An 18,772-nucleotide genomic window follows, 5' to 3' on the forward strand; every position below is an offset into this window, starting at 1 on the left:
GATCTGTATGGCGCGCGTGAGGCCTGTTATAAACGATCGTGGGCGGAAATAGATGCTCGCTCTTGTAGATACATACGTAATCAAGCAAATCTATTCCGTAAAGAACCGAGTGATCCTTAATTATTTACTATGCTTTGAATGTACTTAAATATTACCTAAATATCACAATTTTCAACATTATATTTTTGCGTATATTTCGATACTTTAAAATCAAAAGGCACAAGTTAGCCACTAAGCATTCGGGCCTATCGACACGAGACTTTATACTTTTACACATGTTCCCTACACACGCTATTGTGCATAACTTTCATGTACGGTTTAATAATCTGTGTCTTGTGTAAACGGTGCACTTTATTTTATTAAATAAAATCATAAAAACTGTACCAGTTATACACATTAATGGTACAGGGAGAGTGCGTAAACGTAGCAAATGATTATTTCTTGCCATGTTTAGCACAATATATGCACGTTACACGGTTTAATATAATACTAGAAAGTGCGTCAAACCCCTAGGGAATTTCACAATCTGAAGATGATCTAAGCTGTGATTCTTTTAAGAATCAATCTTTACGATGTTAGATTAATCGATTATTATCTGAATTTTCACAGTTTCGATTATTATTGAATCGATTCGTTTTCTATACGGAACGATTAGTTAAGAACAACTTTCTATACAAATGCAATGTTAAGTCTACTTTGTATTTTATACTGAGATGAAATATTCTAATAAATAACCACTGTCTCTCATAATTCTTAAAATGAAGTCATTTACTTTTCCTGTTATCTGATTACGTGGAAAAGGTAATAGAAAACTTCAAAAATACCGCTTGTTTGCTGCCAACAATAGTACACCAAATAATATGTATATACAAATGATTTCTTCTAGTTAAAGCTGTATCTGATCTTTCTGGGTTTTAACCAAAGTTCATACGTTATTTTATACCGTGCAAATACTAATAAGCGAACACTTGATTGAATTCTTCATTATTAGAAATAACCCGGATATATGTACGTAAGAGAATATTATGAGATGAATCTTGCAGACTTAATAACTCCTTTATATCCATGAACGGCGTTAATTCTAAAATTCTGGAAAATTAATTAGTAAATGGGAAAGCTAAAAAAATTCATATGTACAATTTTGTTTGCAACGTGATAACCATCTCTGAGAAAGTATAGTAGTGTGCCTGAAAAAAATTAGTTCGAAATCTAGTTTCATGGTGTGTACCGTTGTAGTTATCCCTTCAACGAAGGACCATGGTAAGTTCCTTATATTTCAGAAAACCCCTGCGACTGCAAACGCTACGTTATACTCTACTCTCGAGATCATCAACTTTTTTGCCTCTATTACTCGAAAAACGATAAATCTTTCCACTTTTCTGGTCGCATATGGCAGAATTCGTATGCGATCATAATATATATTTCTTTTATACCACTACAATTATACATTCTTCACTTTGACAGATTTTATATATAAGGTAGTTTCGTACGCAGTATAAAACGTTTGACTTTTCCCGCGTTCAGGCATGCGCACACATTACTACGTTAGTTCCCTGGGTGGTAACTAGGCTGACTCGGGGCGCTTCAAAAGTTATAAATTGGTAGCACAGTTAACCCCCAACGGTCTAAACCAACGATTGTTTCACAACTCGCCGCAGGCTCTCGTAGACGGTACTTTGTAGTATTTACGCCTTTGTAGCCACCAGCCATCAGTAAGTAAAGAGTATAGATAAAACTGTCGTGTTTGCTAGTTTGAGCGTAAAAATATACCAAAATGAGCGAGCCGGCGTTTAGTGAAATGGAGGTAGAAGAAAGCAACGTTGTTAGCGCGATGGATACAACCCCAGTCACAAGTAACGTGAAGAGCGTGATGGCCTCGTCTGGGACTGTCGGCTCAGTGTCAATCAGTTTGCATCCCCTCGTCATAATGAATGTTAGTGAACATTGGACGAGACTCAGGGCACAGGAAGGCTCTGATCAACTGGGTGAGTGTAATAGAATACAACTTTTTACTTCAGTGTCCTGAAGTCAGTTTATGGTGTGCTATGATCACGGTGGCAGAATATACCCTAATCTAACATGATTCGATAATGCGCAAATAAAGTTCTGTAAGTTCGATTACAAGAGAACGATGCATGTTGAAACCTGAATGATTTACACTCTAATGCATAGTGTTTGTATTAATTATTTATTAATTCTTACAGTTTACGGAGCACTGATCGGTAAACAGAAGGGACGCAACATAGAGATAATGAATTCTTTCGAGCTCTTGTTTACAACTATCGGTGACGATGTTGTCATTGATCGAGATTACTACAATACGAAAGAAGAACAGTTCAAGCAGGTGTTTAGTGAAATGGATTTTCTCGGGTGGTACACAACAGGAGATGCCCCAACAGACAGAGACATCAGGGTACACAAACAGCTATGCGAAATTAACGAATGTCCTGTGCTACTTAAGTTAGACCCGAGGTGTAAACATACAGAAGTAAGTGTTTACTATGTAACAATCTCTTTCCATACATTTTCTGCTCCAAAACATGTCCAATCCATCACTGTATTATTACAGAATGTGTATTCAACGATCTAGATAGTGCTGCAGGTTCTAGAAACAATGAAATTTATGACATTGCAGAAAAGCAGCAATGGTCGGAAATCTGTAAAATCTCACAATACATACTGTGGAAATTTTACAGTTGGAAAATGTTTTAAGTATTTCAGGAAATTTCTTAGGGTACAGTACCCAAAGATATATATGGGATATTCCACACCAACTTAACCAACTTCCAGACCTCACCTTTTGTCATTTTGTTCAAAAACTTTTCATAGAATTGTCCCAACTCCAAAACAGGATCCCGACCTTGGTCAGATTTTTCTGAGTAAATTTGTTTACTTATGATTTTTGAAAACCTAAATGTCATTGGCCGTAATTTAAATATGCCAAAAAATTCACAACCATCTTGTGTCAAGTATCGAAATTTTTAAGCCTAGATCCGGATTAGGCTGGCATTTGCTTCTACTCTTTTTTAAGTTTCTTAAATAAAAAAAAAAAATAGATGCAATTGTCAGTCTTTTGTGGGCCGCTGCTCAAACATTTTTATACACAACCCAGGATTTTTAAGAATTTTTTCAGATTCCAAATTTTTGTTCCAAATGAAAAAATTGTTAACAATTAATGAGTTTAAAAAAATCTTAAGAATTTTTAAATAGTACGTGTTACATATTAAAATTTTTGCCAACAAATGACTGAAAATTTCTCACAAAAGAATGACAATTGCTTCTTTTTTTTCAATTAGTTTTCTTCAAGAAATCTCGAAAAAAAATAAGAAGGGAATGTCGACCCACTCAGGGTTTAAGCTCAAAAATTTTAATGTCTGACACATGATTTTTGAGAATCTTTTCAGATTTCTAAATTAAGGTCAAAAACATGTTGATTTTAAAAAACGCAAGTAAAGCAACTTTCAGTCCAAAAAATCTGAAAAAATTCGGGGTACTGTTATGGATTTGGTACAATTCCATAAAAATGTTTAAACAAGATTAGAAATGGTAAGCGTCCAATGTTGGTTAAGTTGGTATAGAATGCCTCATATGTATAAATTTTACTACTGAGCAGAACGACATTAACAACATCATATTTAATAATTTGATTCAAAAACATTGTATCTCACAATTTTGTTCAAGACCATTGTTTTCAGAATTTAGTCGAACATCATTGTATCTCTAGTCAATGAACAACATTTTTTTTAAGGCTGTGCAACTGCTATGCATATGATTCTTGAAAGAGTAAGGTTGCTATTCAGTTTATAAGTAACGGTTAAGATTTAATATTACAATATTAAATTATAATTCAAATCTGGAGTATAGAATTATTTTTATTTTCATATGGAATATTCACTTTGTTGTATGAATTTAATTGAGGATTAAGTAATATATTTTTTATGTAGTAACGTTCAATTTCCCCTATGGGCTAACTCTACTCATCTGTATACATGCTTATACAGCAATATCGGTAAGCCTTTGTGGTTTTATGCATTATGTATAGGATAACAGATGATGATGATTGTTCACTAACAAAAATTTATTGAAATTGTTTTTGCTTGCCGTTAATTTTCGATATGATTCTTATGGTTATTTTACAACAAAACTGATATTTATATATATTGATACTATAAGTATTTGGAATCATAATCAATCAGTACATAAATTGTATGATCGAACTAAATAAACCACATAAAAGTACAAGTGATTACACAATCTGGAATAGAGTTATGATTTAGTAAAGTGATATTAAATCTTAACTGCTGTTTATAAGTTGACTAGCATCTTTACTCTTTCAAGAATCATATATCGAGCAGTGGCACAGTCTGAAAAAATTTGCGCGCAAAACGTCAACTAGAGATATTACGATGTTGAACCAAATTCTGACATACGAAGGGTTTCAATGACGTTCTGAGAACGTATAACAGTCCGCAGAAATATTAAATATTCATTCTAAAGAATTGAGGCAAGTTAGGAAAATTGAAACTGTATTTTTTATGGTCACACGGCTTTTTACCATAGCATCTTCTAGTGTGACCTGTGCTTGGGTAAATTTTTAGCTGGCTTTAAATTTAGTCAGTCTGGAGAAGTTTGCCTATTTTTTCTATATATTGATAAATCCTGTGTTCAGATATTTTTGGTATCATTCCATTCATATTGTAAGGTCAATGTAGTAAAAACGCGTCTTCCACTTTGAAGAAATTCCTCTTAAAGGGGGCTCAATTTTTAATTATAAATTTTACTATACACAGTGAACAATATGTTTGATACTTCTTTGTATACAATTTTAGTTTATATGGAGAATATAAAAAACCAAAAAAGCGTTTCCTTTCCATAGCAATTATCTGTTGCAATGTACGAGTCTGTGATCGATTTGGTAAATGGCGAAGCCACCATGCTATTTGTGCCATTAACATATACATTAGCAACGGAAGAAGCCGAAAGAATTGGAGTCGATCATGTAGCAAGAATGTGCACTAACGATCAGGCCGAAAGTTCATTGGGTAAGAAATAATTTCGCACTCACAGTGGAGCGTCATTATAGTCTTACCTCGTCCTTACAAGACTAGTGCAGCCCCTAGTGACCCTTCACCAAGGCAATGCTATGCACGCTGGCTGCTACAACCGCATTGGTGAGGAAAGCCTGATGACGTATATGACGGGAAAATGTAAGGGAACAGGCTTCTAATGACAAGGCTTATATTGACGCTCCTCTGTATTGGTCTCAAAGTGTAAACAGACCTTTATGATATCGTAAGAAGATTAATCAATGCCTGGACATAATAGTACATCTATTTCTTAGTGGCAGAACATTTAACTGCACAACACAGTGCAATTAAGATGCTGAATTCAAGGGTTAAACTTGTTTTGAGATACGTTGAAGCCGTTCAAAGCGGGGAATTGAAAGGGAACCACGAAGTATTGCGAGCTGCATGCTCACTGGGACATCGATTACCTGTTTTAAATAGTGCAAACTTTCGAGCAGACTTTTATAACGTAAGTAAGAATTATTCTAAGAAAAAATAAAATTAATAATTAAGATAAAGAAACGCGGCAATCAGTTAAAAAAGACACAAGAGTTTATTGCAAATCGAATTTTTGTTTCTTGTGTGAATTAAATTCTAATTCTACAATTTTTGTTTTTTCAGCAATGCAACGATTTTGGTCTAGTGACGTATCTTGGAATAATAACAAAAGGATGCAACGATATAAATCAATTTACGAACAAATTCAACATTTTATACGACCGACAAGGAATGGGCCGTCGCTTGCGATCTCTCTTCTTTTAACAAATAATTAAATAACTCTTTTTTCTACTTCGATTTATAGTTTCAACTTAAACTCATAAGCTATTAACACTCAACCTCAGCATTGCGATACGCAACAGCCCATAAATCTTGTCATTGCTTAGAGACCCCCTTTAATAATTCAACATTTACAATATATAAGTAAATGCAATAATGATGAGACACCATGCGCAGATCGTTCATTCATGATAAACAACTGCAGTAACCCTGTACAGGAAAGATGTAATGTGATATAACTGTTAAATAAAACTATTCGAATATTTATACTTACATGTATATGTATAGTCTGTGTATACCTATATTTATCACAAGATTTTAAAAGTCAACTAATATCGGTGGTAACTACAGTTTTGGATGAAATTTGGTTAAAACTTAAGAATAAATTCAGAACTGGAGGGTGGGCTGATCTACTTACTGGTAATTTTTTTTTTTTTTTTCTTTTTGAATTTGCGAGGCATCGACATGGCACCATCGTATGACTTCCGTGTGCTTTTCGAACGGTTGCAGCTAATTGATATACATATAGATATTTACATAAACGACATAAACGCAACATTTAAATGCCATACAAATTTATTATTAATTCCCACTATCTACAATGGTAGGTAATAATTAATTTACGATATATAATACATTTTTACACGTTACATGTTAATTATGTGGTTTAAAATTTCGTTAACATTCCGGGAGAAACGATGGTCATATCGTTTTATTGTGAGCAGGTAATTACGTTTTTTAGATATTTATTTATTCATTTTATGTAGATCCGATACTTGCATGCATCCTTTTCTTATAATGGAAGACCTTATTTCAATCGGCACGTTTACATGGTGAAACACTGCTAACGATGATTATTTAAATTTATTTTATATCTTCAATTTTATGTTTTTTCTTCAACGTTTCTATCAATAAACTACAGAAGAGTGACAAAAATTAGCATTATTGGTTTTTTATTTCAAACGTGTGCTTCTGTATAAAAGCTTACGTATATGTTCACAACAGTGAAACACTACAGAGCATGTCTAAAAGTTTTTTCTAAAAATTCAATCACTTTTATTCATTGTTTTTATTATTATTATTATTATTTTTTTTTTGACATTTCGTATTGGTTTATTATAAATATTACTGTACAAAATATATGTAGTACTTAGCATATAATGTATGTGTATATTGTGCCTCTTTAATTATTGCCTTTTACAAGCTTCATACTTTTTCATACGACCCGCTTCACTTACTGTTCACTAAAGATTTTACTTGTTAATTTAGAAAAAATAATTTTATCAATCAATTTGTGCATTCTATTATTATTTGATCTTGTTTCGAGATTTCATCTCTCTTCCCTTATTGAACTGTGATATGCTATTTAGTTTGTGATATAAAAGTCACGCTATTTACTTCACACTATTTGCGATTCGTGTTTTTTCAAACTATCAATTATTTGTCTTGCTCAAATAATTCTTCATCGTTATGTACAAACAAATCAGTTAAAGAGAATCGTTAAAATTGTAACTGAAAATATTTTTCTTAGATCTTAATTTCTATGACCTTATAGATTAGTTAACCGTTTTCGCCTATCTCAAAGTTATATTACTATTGTTTCAATAATTTTTATTCTCGTTTATCAGTAACAATATGCAATTTTTCACTTCGATTTCAAATACTATATCATTTGTAGAACTCATTCTATTTATCGTTGGCATCTTTTAGTTTGTAAATTCTACGATATTATCGTTAAAGCCTGAGAAAAAAACTTGAACTGAAAATAATGAGCCCCCAATTTGCAACTAGTATTTTAAAACAATGTTTGCTTGTTCTAATCACTTATAACATCTTATTCGATTCGTAAGCTATCCTCGATCATAGTGGCTAAAACATCCACTAGAACAGACAGCATAGTGTTGGGCTAAGGGCTCGGTTTATCCATTCCAATTAATTCTTCGAAAAGGCTATTTCTTCCTTCAATTCTTTCCTCTATTGTCTTTACTGCAAATCTCAAAGTTGCTGTAGCAAGATCTCCAACTGTCCAGTGTCTGTCAACCAATACCCTACTTACCGTGTCCAACTAAAAAAATTATATTAATCAACAAAGTGTGCCAAATTTTTAAACTTCAATAATACTTGCCACACCATTTTTTCATTTCACCTTTGATAGGCTAGGATGTCCTGATGTGTAGTAGATTAGTCTAGGAACACCTGCAAGAGACGCCGCCAGCCATTGTATGACTAGTTTTAGTTGATGATCACCTTTTAATCTCGAACCGCAACCCCAATTACCAGTCACAACTGGCAATAAGCCACCAGCTTGCGGACTGCTTTCTCTGGGCACCTGAAATTTGAAATAGAGAGATATTCACGTTTCCACTGTGAATGTGTGGTGTATAAAACAAGAACACAAAAGTAATTTTGATTGAGAAATTGTTGAAACAGTGGTGGAATAATTTTGGAATTTCCCATCAATAAAAATTGAAGTCGCAAGCATCAAAATCAGCAAACATTTTCCAACAACTTGAAATCACAATTGTTTGCATGTATATTCTAGAATGATAGATCAAACGACTCTTCATAGATATAATTTGTTGCGAAATAGAGGTCTGTATTTTTAAACCCTACATTCTACATTTTGTTCTAAATTTATCAGCCATTGTGTCTCAAAATTTCACTTAGCAACCTTTTAATCTACATGCTTACAATTTGAATATCACCTCGACTAGTTTTGCAGACATTAGCCTGAGAACATCCGTGTAGCAACATTTTCTGTAGATATATTAACAAAATAGGCTGTAATATATGATTAATAAATGTTGGTAAAGCGTATTAGTTATTAAAACATTATAAAGCTTTTATGAAAAACGAAGAAGAACACGTATAAGATAGAATAAGAGACAGATGTGTTAGTCATTGTAACTCTCAGTATACAAACGTGAATTAATTTCAAATTACGAAACATGACATCAATTTGTTATTGATATAGTGTAAAATAAAAAGAGTCTAGCAATTCCAGACATTGATTAGTCAATGGGAAAGATATTTATGCTCTAATAGCAATTGCTATTAAACAAACTGTTATTTTACCATTATACATAGTACACATTCGTCTATTTTAGGATAAACTAAATGTCTGGCTGATCGATCATCACTCAACAATCACCACTCAATCATACATCGATTACTGGTGTCGCAATTTTGCTCCCAGGTAACACCATGGCTTCCTGTGTGCTCGATTCTTGTCCTAAACTTTGTGATACACATTCGATTTGGTAACTTTCTGCTAGTTTCCCTTCTTCGTTCATTGGTTTGTCCATATTGATTTCTGCTACTACATTTAGCGGCAGGGATATTGTTGCCTTGTCATCGACCAGGGTCTGTCTCACTTCAGATGTAAAAGAAATCACCCATAGCTTCCTGCGCTGGGATGATCGCACGTCTTTGGCAATACTCGGATCTTCACTCAGAGCATCTTCATAATTTGTGTGGTACTCACCTTCGGAAACCTGCAGATTTTTAACTCTGGAAGAATTGCTAGAGGTTTTGTGTGACGTTATATTGTGATATTGATGTTGTTAGTAACATACCTTCATCACGGTGATGAATTTATGCGTAGAATCTTGTTATGACATACAGATTCTCAATTAGCTCATGTATTGTATGTTTATTTGTAAAAATCTGTCTCTGATTCTATATTACGTGAAACCAAGCTTTGCTCATGCTTTTTTCATGATTATTTATTCAATCGCAACCAAAAACTGTCTCTTTAATGTTTACATGAGACTCTAACTCTATATTCAGAAGCGATAATATATCCCTGGTGAAAAATTTTCATCTGCAATTCCTCAGAAAGAGAGTGCGTCAGATCAGATCTTGTAGATTTTCGATGAGATTCAGAGAAATGTTTTCACCAGAGATAGCCACACTAATATAATAACCGTCCTACCGATTGTTGTCTTTTGTGCTTGTGACGTGCAAGCTCTAAACTTAAGCTTCTGACTGCTAAAGCAAGTTTGTGCCTCTGTTGTACATCTTCGGAACCAATTAAAGCTTGCGGCTCTCCCTCCTGGACAGGAACTCCAGCAAATGATTCACTGAGCGCTCTCTTGAGTAACGAACCAGCGAATCTCACAACAGCCCTATCTCTAGCATCCAGTTCGCGGTTTTCATCAGCAACTATTGGATCTTCTAGCCACTTCGACAGTTGTTCATAAACTTCTTCAAGTTCTGACGAAAATTCTGATGGTATGATGTTTGATCAAACGAAGACAATAAGATGGAATGAAAAATTTTTACAATCATTAATTTCCTACCTGAGCTGTACTCTGTACTGAAACTGTACTTGCTACTGGCATTAGTGTCTCTTCTTTGCAGCATTGGATGTTGACTTTGTCGAAATCTTCCAAGCCACTTCTGCTCAGCCTCCAATGATTCTTTTAAAAAGTCTTCGTCCACTGTATCATCTCTTAGAACAAAACCTCTTGATCCGCCTCTTTTGACTCTGAACAAAAAACCGGCAAGATGATAAACAATTTCATCAACAATTCATCAAGTCGATTATATGGAAAATCGTCTAGCCAAAGCAATCTTACTTAATATCTTCATCGCCAACATGACTCCCAGCCACACTTATACCAACAGCATAACTACTCTCTACTGATGAAATTGAAGAAGTTGTTCCTGTCGCAGTACTTTCACGTCTTAGTGCATCTTTCAACCTCTGAGCAAATGTCCCTCTACGTTCCAGTGTGTCTAACTGCGTGCTGTATCGCCTTGTTAATTTTTGTTCCTCGTCTTCCTCTGATTGATATTAATCAGTATTAAACAGAGTTTTCATTAGTTTATTTGGCCTAGTATAGGTTTAAAATATATTTCCCCCTTTACCTTGTTCCTCTTCAATAGTTTCTTTTGCACTGTGAAAACTATCAGTACTCTGGCTGTTGCAACTGCTGTAAACTGACATTTGACCCAGAGACTTTCTCGTTACAGGTAAAACCTCGCCGCTTGAACCAAGAACAATAAATCGACCCCTCCTATTGCTGCAGCCTGTTGTATTAACAGGGCTTGGGGACCGAACAGATTTACCGTTGGGTCTTGTTCTCACCTCGATCTCATTAGATATGATTGATTCCTTATTTATTGGTGCTACAAAATATGAATTACGATTGATATTCTGTAACATTATAAATACTTATTTCTTAATACTTGAATCAGTGATGAAGTTGATTCGATTTTACCTTTTATGTTATTATTACATGTTTCTATGGGCTTTTCTTCAGCCTCAGGTGGGGTACTGCTGAAACTTTCTCCGATAGGTGATAGCCTTCGAGCTCCTGGATCTGGTTCTAATTTGACAGGATCGGTAGGGCTTGTGGGAACGTGTCTTTGCCTGAATCCCAACAAAGATTTGTTCATTTCTCGTAAGACATTGTCTTCCTCGTACTGTGTCAATGGCATAGTTGAATAGTCCTCTGCATCCATACAACATATTGTTACCTACAATAAGTTGACTGAATCACATACATAATTTTTTGATATCAGTTTTCAATCTTGATTGGAGTGTAGTTCGAATTTCGATCAATCTATGCTGTGCTTACCATATTTGGCTTTGGTATACTCTCAAAGGTTGATCTATGTTTTGGGTCACCTATTCTAGAAATGTGTCTGGCCCCTTCTACTATCAGAATCTCATTGTCTTCCAATGCTTCAACTGATAGCAATGTAGCCAAAAGTTCTGGATGCGTTGCCATCTGAGACAGTTATTTTAACTTTGTTATGCACACGCCCGACTCTTCTACAGCATTGACAATAGGTGAACACAAGCTCTCAAGGCATTCTTAAAGAATTTACCGTTTCCCGGAAATTGCTTACTTGAATACTTTCTTGATTTACTTCGTTGCTTAGAACTCCGCCGCCAAGTCGTGCGCTGGTGAAGCATACATGTAACAAATTGGCTTCAGCCCTCTCAACTCTCCCTTCGTGACGAATGGTCAGAGGGCAAAGAGGAACGCTGCTCTCTAGCCAGTCTTCAATCGTCAGCCACTGTTTTGAAGTCATCACCTGAAGAGGATTGCAAGCCGTGAATCATGCGTCATGGATCATGCGTTTCATCGGTGACTCATCCAATTTCTCTATTACAAAACCAAACAGCGTCTTGTGACTTTTTTTTACTCAAATTTTATTAGTCACAATTCATTAGAAGGGTAAAACAGTTTTCACTGTTTATTAATCGTATGATGAACGTCTGATCCTACGGTAAGGCGTCAAACTATTTTCACCATATTTGCAAGACTTTTTCTCAGCTGGAGCTTGAAGAGAAGATAAATAAAAAGTTTTCGTTCAAACCTGTCTGGAAACTACGAGTTTCCCATCAAGTGCCGATTCCTCATCCAAGAAATCAAAGTAGGCAAATATACTTCTCAACTTCGCCTTCTGACTGTTTCTGATAAATGACAAAAAATGAATTAGCATAAGGAATTCGTTCAAATCCGCATTGCTAGTACAGAAAGTACATAAATATTATATGTGTATACATACGATTCAACTCACATGTGAAGGTGTTTGAAGAAGTTAGTAAAGTTAAAATCTTGTAATGTGGGATGAGTTTTTTTTGTCCTTTTCGGGTAGGTTGAAAAAAATGCATTTGCTATAAGTGATGAAACAAACTTGTAACTGTACTCAATGTTGTCAGCTGAAAGGAGAATATACTATTAGGTCAAAATTTATCAGCAAACTATTGGGAAAGTTTTTAATCATGGTTTTAAAAAACAGTTTACACAGTATTCTTTTGAATTGACTCACTTTGTTGCTGTAGGCTGAAATGTAATCCTTGTGGAGGTTTGGTGGACTTGAGAGACTTTGCAAGTTGGACCAGCCGGGGTATTGTTTTGGTGAAAATCTTTTCTCGTTCCGCAATTGTCAAGTCCTCATCAATGAATTTTGCCAGTTCGGTAAACAAGTTTGGGTCTTGAACATCCTCGTCAGGATCCAAACTTATGCTAAAAAATTTACAAATTATGTATATTTTTTATCTTCAATTTTCAGCTGCAGTTTTTTCTACCAGCACGACAGATATTATTTGGTATAAAAATGGAGAGTTTTGTCCTTGACCTGAACAAAGTTTTAAATAGGCATAAGTAACCTACTTTTTTTGGCAGTGGCCATTATGTGCTATACAACATTTCGGAGCTTGTTGGGCACTTGATGAAAAAATCTTTACTTTCATTATTTACTTAAGTTTATCACTTGTATGAGTTAAATTATATCTACTGGGCTAACTTTATCATCAACCCAATGCAAAATTAGGCATAACGTAATACCGAACCCACACAAAGTTTACTTTTAATGAGATCATTGCCAAACATAGTGTAAATACCCTATCTGGAAAAGTTTGGTACGAGATGAAATATTCTGATGGAATATTGTAAAATGGGATTTATAAACACGATACAAAATGATATGATGAATCGTATTTCTGAATCCTATTCCACGATATTCTTTAATATCTAATCGTGAGTTTGCTGGGTGTGGAATCTTATTGAAACTGACAGTGGCGAAGCTAAATATTAAAATTTTTAAAGAAAATCCATAATTATAAAACTGGACCTCAATATTCGTTACATTTTAATCGCTGAGCTTATAATTTAATAATCCGAATAGAAAGCTGAAAACGTGAGTGAATGAATTTTGGGAATTAATATTTTGACATCCAATAATTCGATTTGATTGAGGGTTGTTTGAAGCATTGTGACATGTTTTGCAGTGCCCACGATCTCTCAAAAATGGCCCAACTGGTTGATTTCGAATTTGATGACGGTATTCTTGGATAGTCCATCCTCTTCGTCGTGATCCGATTTTTTTCATTCGTTACATTTTATAAACAAGACTGGATGTGAAGGGGAAATTCCATTTGGTGTCAAAAATTTACGACTTTTTTAAATTTAATAGAAAAAAAAAATTATAATTACAGAAAGACATGCTCGTGGCGAAGAGAATAGAATACTAAAGAATAGTCTCCAAATATGAAACAAAATAAGTTTAAATAATACTAGAGCGATTAAGGTAGAAAAAAAATCATATTTACTGATATCGCGAAAAGCAATTATGTGCATATTCAACATTAAAGTCATGGTTTTATGTCTACAAAAATACATATATAAAACCGATACCACGTACTTGCACATGTCGTGTAGTTGATGCATCGCATCTAAGAGTTGTTCAGAGTTTTTAGCATCTGCAACTAAATCCAGCTGTTTAACAACTGTTGCCCACCACGGCAGATCACAAGGCAGCATGACTAGCGCCATGATATTGGCCTCTGAACATAAAATAAAAACAGTAAGTAATTAATTGTAACAATTTTCTCATCCCACAAGTTTCTTGTAATTCTATAAATAATTTATTTTGTCAGACCATTGGTGTCAGACAACTTTGTTTAATATATATATATATATATACATATATGGTGGTCCTTATTTGGGGGTGGGAAAAATTTTCCCTGGTACGCCCCACAAATCTGTTCCAAATCATTGAAAAAAAATCTGCATAAGTTTGAAGCCTCTACGTCAATTGGAAGACATACCTCTAAGCTCCGAAAGTTTTAAATGTAAAATTATATATGTAGATTTTATAACCAGTTATTTCGTTTCGTATGACTTTGGTATAAATTGAAGGACCGATTTGAAACTTGAAAACCCTGGAAATTACAAAATGTTATTATAATTTTATAGTATATTTGTTTTTATGTATATATATGTAAGCTTAATATCATCATTTTTATTAGGCTTATATGTAAGGCAACAATAATTATAAAATTTTGAAATTTTCAGGGTATGTGCCTATCATTATAAGCAAATTCAAATCCGTTTTTCAATTTATACCAAAGTCATACAAAACGAAATAATTGGTTATAAAAACGACATGAAAATTTTTCCGACCCCCAAATAAGAACCACCCTAATATACATATATGTATCAGAAAAAAAATTTTCCCTCTCTCCTCTCTTTTTTTTCGATTCCTTAAAAAATATTAAGTTTTCGCTTCAGATCGAAAGCAGAAATTGTACTGACTACTTCCATTTTTCATAGTTGTTTTATTTTCAATGCAGCTGCAGGTTTAACGAGTAAAGAATTGACTCCAGTAACACCAAATGCGGTTTTATTCTTATGCATAAATACAATGGATATGTCAAGAAAACCGATTGAAAAGAATAACACAAATGGATAAAGCTCTGTTTGGAGCTTTGGAGTAGAAAATGTACAGGAAGGAACGACTTAGAGTCAGATACTAACCAACTTTAATTACGTTGAATTTTATTGATGGAATATTAGTATTCAAGTAATTACAAAACCCGATTGAAATAATCAATTTCAACAGTAAATTTCAATCGGTTTCAATTAATTGTTTTATTCGGGGATACACAGGAGAAGTAGATAAGTTCATTCATATATCTTAATTCCAGTCGAAAATTACTCATTACATGAAACTTATCGCACTGCTGCCGTGACGATTCATCAATCAGTGTTCGCGAACACTCACTTTTATTTCTACATTGAGAGAATAAAGTCTTGGGACGAAAAAATTCTTTTTGATCCTACTAAATCCTGCTCTCACTATTGAAATTATTGTTTGAAATTAATAATATAATTCTCGGAAAATTTCAGAGCTAACGTCTGCAATTTTGCAACCGGAAGTGGGAATAGGTTGAAAAGTTTTTTGGAACGTCGTCTCGATAAGAACAGCATACTTTACAAATTTTAATCAAATCGGTTCAGTGGTTCATCCGAAATCTTGCCTATATGAGTAACTCGTACATTGATACACGTGATTGACAATGATAGAAAAATTCGCAAAAATTGCATTTTAATGATATAACGTTGTGTTTGAAAGTACAGTGCATTAACTAGCAGAATACAAAAGTGAAGAATTCACGACAAAACATGTCTACAAGGTGGTTATATTATTTTTTTTTCTCAACCCGACGTTTTTTGCGAAGGCAAACGTGCAAGACATTCTAGTTTACAAACGTTCACGCCTAAAAAAGTATTCCCAATTTCATGAATTCATTTGCGAATTTGAATAAACGAAACTGTTCATGGTGAATGGAACTGAGTGGCTGATTCGAATCAAAACGATTATTTTCAAAGTAATTTTCTTTCATTGTTCCACATGCACGATCGCATTTGCGATTTGACCGGAAAAACGAATTCATCTGTCTCTGTCGTTAATTTTTAGAAATGATCTTGTTAATTAAATTGCCAGGATTCAATGAAATCTAAGTTAGAATTGAATAACCGGAGGTGCCTTAATTCGATTCAACGATTTTTGTTACTGAACCATACATGTCAATAATTTCTATAACTTCAAGTTTATTTAATTCAACCATTTTATTTATACAAAACAACGATATATTTCGTTACTTCTATCAATAGCATGCATTTAAACGCATCTCCAACCTTCTTTAACTAAATGGATTTAATCAGAACAACCAAATAAGAGTTGCAACAATTAAATTATTCGATTTTAATTGTGAAAATTACTATCGTAATTACGGTTCATTCATTTTACTGAATGATCGCTGAACTTTTTAACCTAGTTCTTAAGAATGTTCGAATCGACGATTTTTTTATTTCAGTTTAATAGACGATATTCGAAGAAGGAGGAATTAATCATCTTCATAGTTCAATAATTCATAATAAGTAAGTGGTTGTAGAGTACAAAAATGTTATAAATTGTCAGATACTATCGGATTTGTATTCACTTTTGCCTAAAACGTGAAAGAAAGTCTACTATTTCGCTTCCAAACAGTATCTGAATACGCTCAACAATAGAAGTCAAGTCGCGTGGAAAAATAAATCGAAATAACGCTTAGTCTTTGTATAAATATCTCAGACTACACCTCTGCGATAATCGGAAATATGTCTAAAATTTCGCGGTAAAAAGATTTGTTTAATAACTTTGCATATGTGTACATGCATATGAACAGTCGGCAAAGAGAGGCTCGAGAAGAGAGGTGAAGGAGAAACGGTTTTGCTTTTGGCCTAGTGCCCGAAAGATTCAGCCCGGGGAAATAGGGATCCTAAATCCGGAAATATCTTGTTACTTTGACCAGTATTGACATTATAACGAATAAGCTGATTGACGATTAACAAATTGTTAGAGACCGTTTAGTAAGGCGGTTGTCATTAATGACTTCCCTCCTGTTATTAGAATGATCATTATGGATTCGATAAATAATGCAAGTTTCCCCATAAATTTTCCGCATTTTTAAACACAGTTATATTTGGAAAATTTACGATGTAAAGTGACGGGTTCAGTATATGAAATGGAATTAGTCTGATCCGTTTTTCAAAGCTATCTAAATTTTCATTTTAATGCAGAATCAATTCTTTTCAATTTATTTTAACCCAAAGCCTTCAAGAAATTCAACACATCGTTAATTTATACTAATATACGCTAAACCGTTTTCGATTATTAGCGCACGCATGTTCCGCTGTAGAGTTACGTGCTAAATAAAGAAAATAAAATTGGTTTATAGGATATTTCAAAGATTTCGTATTCAGAGAAATACACGAAATTAATATTTTCCAGAAATTCAATTCTCAACTGGTTTCAGGTCGAGACTATTTTTAGCGAATTGTCATTCTTAAATGCTGGGAGTCGTATTTCATTTTTTGAAAAATCAAGTACCGTTAACCGATTTTATTTTGATGTCATGATCCTTGGTCTACTACTGGAATTATTAGAATATTAGGCGCTGTATTCGACTGGTAACTGACAAGAGTAAATCAGGTCCGAACATCACGGGACCAAAGTTTGGCTGGCGAGACCTGCGAGCGTTTTAATGTAAATTCTATTTTTGCGTTTGATGCACGTCTATTATTAAAACCACGTTTCGGAATTAGGGAGTTCCCCCGCGAACCCGCCAGCGCCATTACTCCATCCTACATCGTAAAATTTAAGCGTAAGAAGTTCGCGTTTAAAACGCCCACACAAGCAGCATATGCGACCTCGCGGTATCAAATTAGCATGAGGATACCTGTGTTACCGACCGAACCACCGGCGGCAATTCGCAAGCTCACCTTTTTTATTTAATGTCGATAAGTTAAGTCGTATTCTACGTAACAGGGTGAGAATCGAGGATAATTTCAGAATTCGTGAGATGTTTTATCGCCCAGTAGTCGAGGTTTCAGGAACTTCACCCGGCTCGTGAGTATTGACGTTTAAGTCCAACGTAACACAGTCTAGCCACCACATATTCAACGCTTTTGTAATATAACGAACCTCCACCACTATTTTATCACTGATCTGATTTCAGAGGGGACGGCAGTCTTTAAAGCGTTCCACTCGTAGCTTGGCCGACATTAATTGTCACATTTTTAAATCAATAATGCCGTTGCGATTTTCACAAAAAAAAAACGTCACGATACTTCCCGTTTGTGATTTTCTCGTTTTCAATGTATTAAATGATTCTTTTCCACCCGCTGAATCTGACCGCGGTACTAACGACGAGTTCTGATAGTGGCGCGGCGGTGTAGCGGATCTTAGTTCAGTTGGATACCACAATCGACGTCGGGCGTCGCGACGCTATTTATAGAACGACGTCGGCGTCCTAGCCTTACCTATACTATACAATTTTTCTCCCACGTCCATCCAGTGTGACGGTTTCTTTATTTTACTTACACTGTAAACCAACGAATAATTGTATTGCAAGAAATATATCAAGGCATGAAACTTTGCCAATGTTGATTGATCACGTGTAACCGAAATATATGTATAAAACTTGGTGTCATCGTAAAAAAATACCTTTCGGCTTGCTACGACATACTTATAGACGTAGGCGAGTACCAAATAGTTGAATCTCTGCTGTATTTGTATTATAACATCACACATATGTCTATGTATAATACAAAATAAATACTGTGTAAACAAACGCATGAGTC

The 18,772-nt window shown here is 34.4% G+C and overlaps 2 protein-coding genes across 4 annotated transcripts; one reads left to right on the forward strand and one right to left on the reverse strand.

Moving 5' to 3' along the window:
• Nucleotides 1-1,613: 1,613 nt before the first annotated feature.
• On the forward strand, nucleotides 1,614-6,116 carry LOC124175901 (COP9 signalosome complex subunit 6). The gene is made up of 5 exons (XM_046556529.1): nucleotides 1,614-1,985; nucleotides 2,205-2,488; nucleotides 4,877-5,042; nucleotides 5,342-5,535; nucleotides 5,688-6,116. The coding sequence occupies exons 1-5, from the start codon at nucleotides 1,775-1,777 to the stop codon at nucleotides 5,826-5,828; spliced, it is 996 nt and encodes a 331-aa protein (XP_046412485.1). The 5' UTR covers nucleotides 1,614-1,774; the 3' UTR covers nucleotides 5,829-6,116.
• LOC124175895 lies at nucleotides 5,862-18,364 on the reverse strand. 3 transcript variants are annotated; one of them, XM_046556509.1, is made up of 15 exons: nucleotides 17,912-18,364; nucleotides 14,007-14,148; nucleotides 12,633-12,829; nucleotides 12,381-12,522; nucleotides 12,177-12,273; nucleotides 11,703-11,891; nucleotides 11,429-11,581; nucleotides 11,069-11,327; nucleotides 10,716-10,976; nucleotides 10,424-10,631; nucleotides 10,145-10,332; nucleotides 9,778-10,058; nucleotides 9,008-9,337; nucleotides 7,990-8,172; nucleotides 5,862-7,908 (listed from the first exon to the last, which is right to left on the reverse strand). In XM_046556509.1, the coding sequence occupies exons 2-15, from the start codon at nucleotides 14,135-14,137 to the stop codon at nucleotides 7,750-7,752; spliced, it is 2,778 nt and encodes a 925-aa protein (XP_046412465.1). In that variant the 5' UTR covers nucleotides 14,138-14,148; nucleotides 17,912-18,364; the 3' UTR covers nucleotides 5,862-7,749. The 3 variants fall into 3 exon arrangements, with proteins under 3 accessions (XP_046412465.1, XP_046412463.1, XP_046412466.1); XM_046556507.1 differs by having other exon boundaries at nucleotides 9,778-10,070; XM_046556510.1 differs by lacking the exon at nucleotides 9,008-9,337 and having other exon boundaries at nucleotides 17,912-18,362.
• Between the last annotated feature and the right edge of the window lie 408 nt (nucleotides 18,365-18,772).

The sequence above is a fragment of the Neodiprion fabricii genome, chromosome 2 (genome assembly GCF_021155785.1).
Source record: "Neodiprion fabricii isolate iyNeoFabr1 chromosome 2, iyNeoFabr1.1, whole genome shotgun sequence".
Taxonomy (NCBI): domain Eukaryota; kingdom Metazoa; phylum Arthropoda; class Insecta; order Hymenoptera; family Diprionidae; genus Neodiprion; species Neodiprion fabricii.

What these genes read in the sequence shown, in the direction of transcription:
- LOC124175895 (XM_046556507.1), bottom strand. Translation starts at nt 14,137, where the DNA reads ATGGCGCTAGTCATGCTGCCTTGTGATCTGCCGTGGTGGGCAACAGTT. An exon ending in TAAATCAAGAAAGTATTCAA is followed by an intron (nt 11,582 to 11,702) that starts GTAAGCAATTTC and finishes TAACTGTCTCAG; the next exon opens with ATGGCAACGCATCCAGAACT. An exon ending in CAGTACAGAGTACAGCTCAG is followed by an intron (nt 10,071 to 10,144) that starts GTAGGAAATTAA and finishes TCATACCATCAG; the next exon opens with AATTTTCGTCAGAACTTGAA.
- LOC124175901 (XM_046556529.1), top strand. Translation starts at nt 1,775, where the DNA reads ATGAGCGAGCCGGCGTTTAGTGAAATGGAGGTAGAAGAAAGCAACGTT. An exon ending in GGAAGGCTCTGATCAACTGG is followed by an intron (nt 1,986 to 2,204) that starts GTGAGTGTAATA and finishes TAATTCTTACAG; the next exon opens with TTTACGGAGCACTGATCGGT. An exon ending in TTCGAGCAGACTTTTATAAC is followed by an intron (nt 5,536 to 5,687) that starts GTAAGTAAGAAT and finishes TTGTTTTTTCAG; the next exon opens with CAATGCAACGATTTTGGTCT.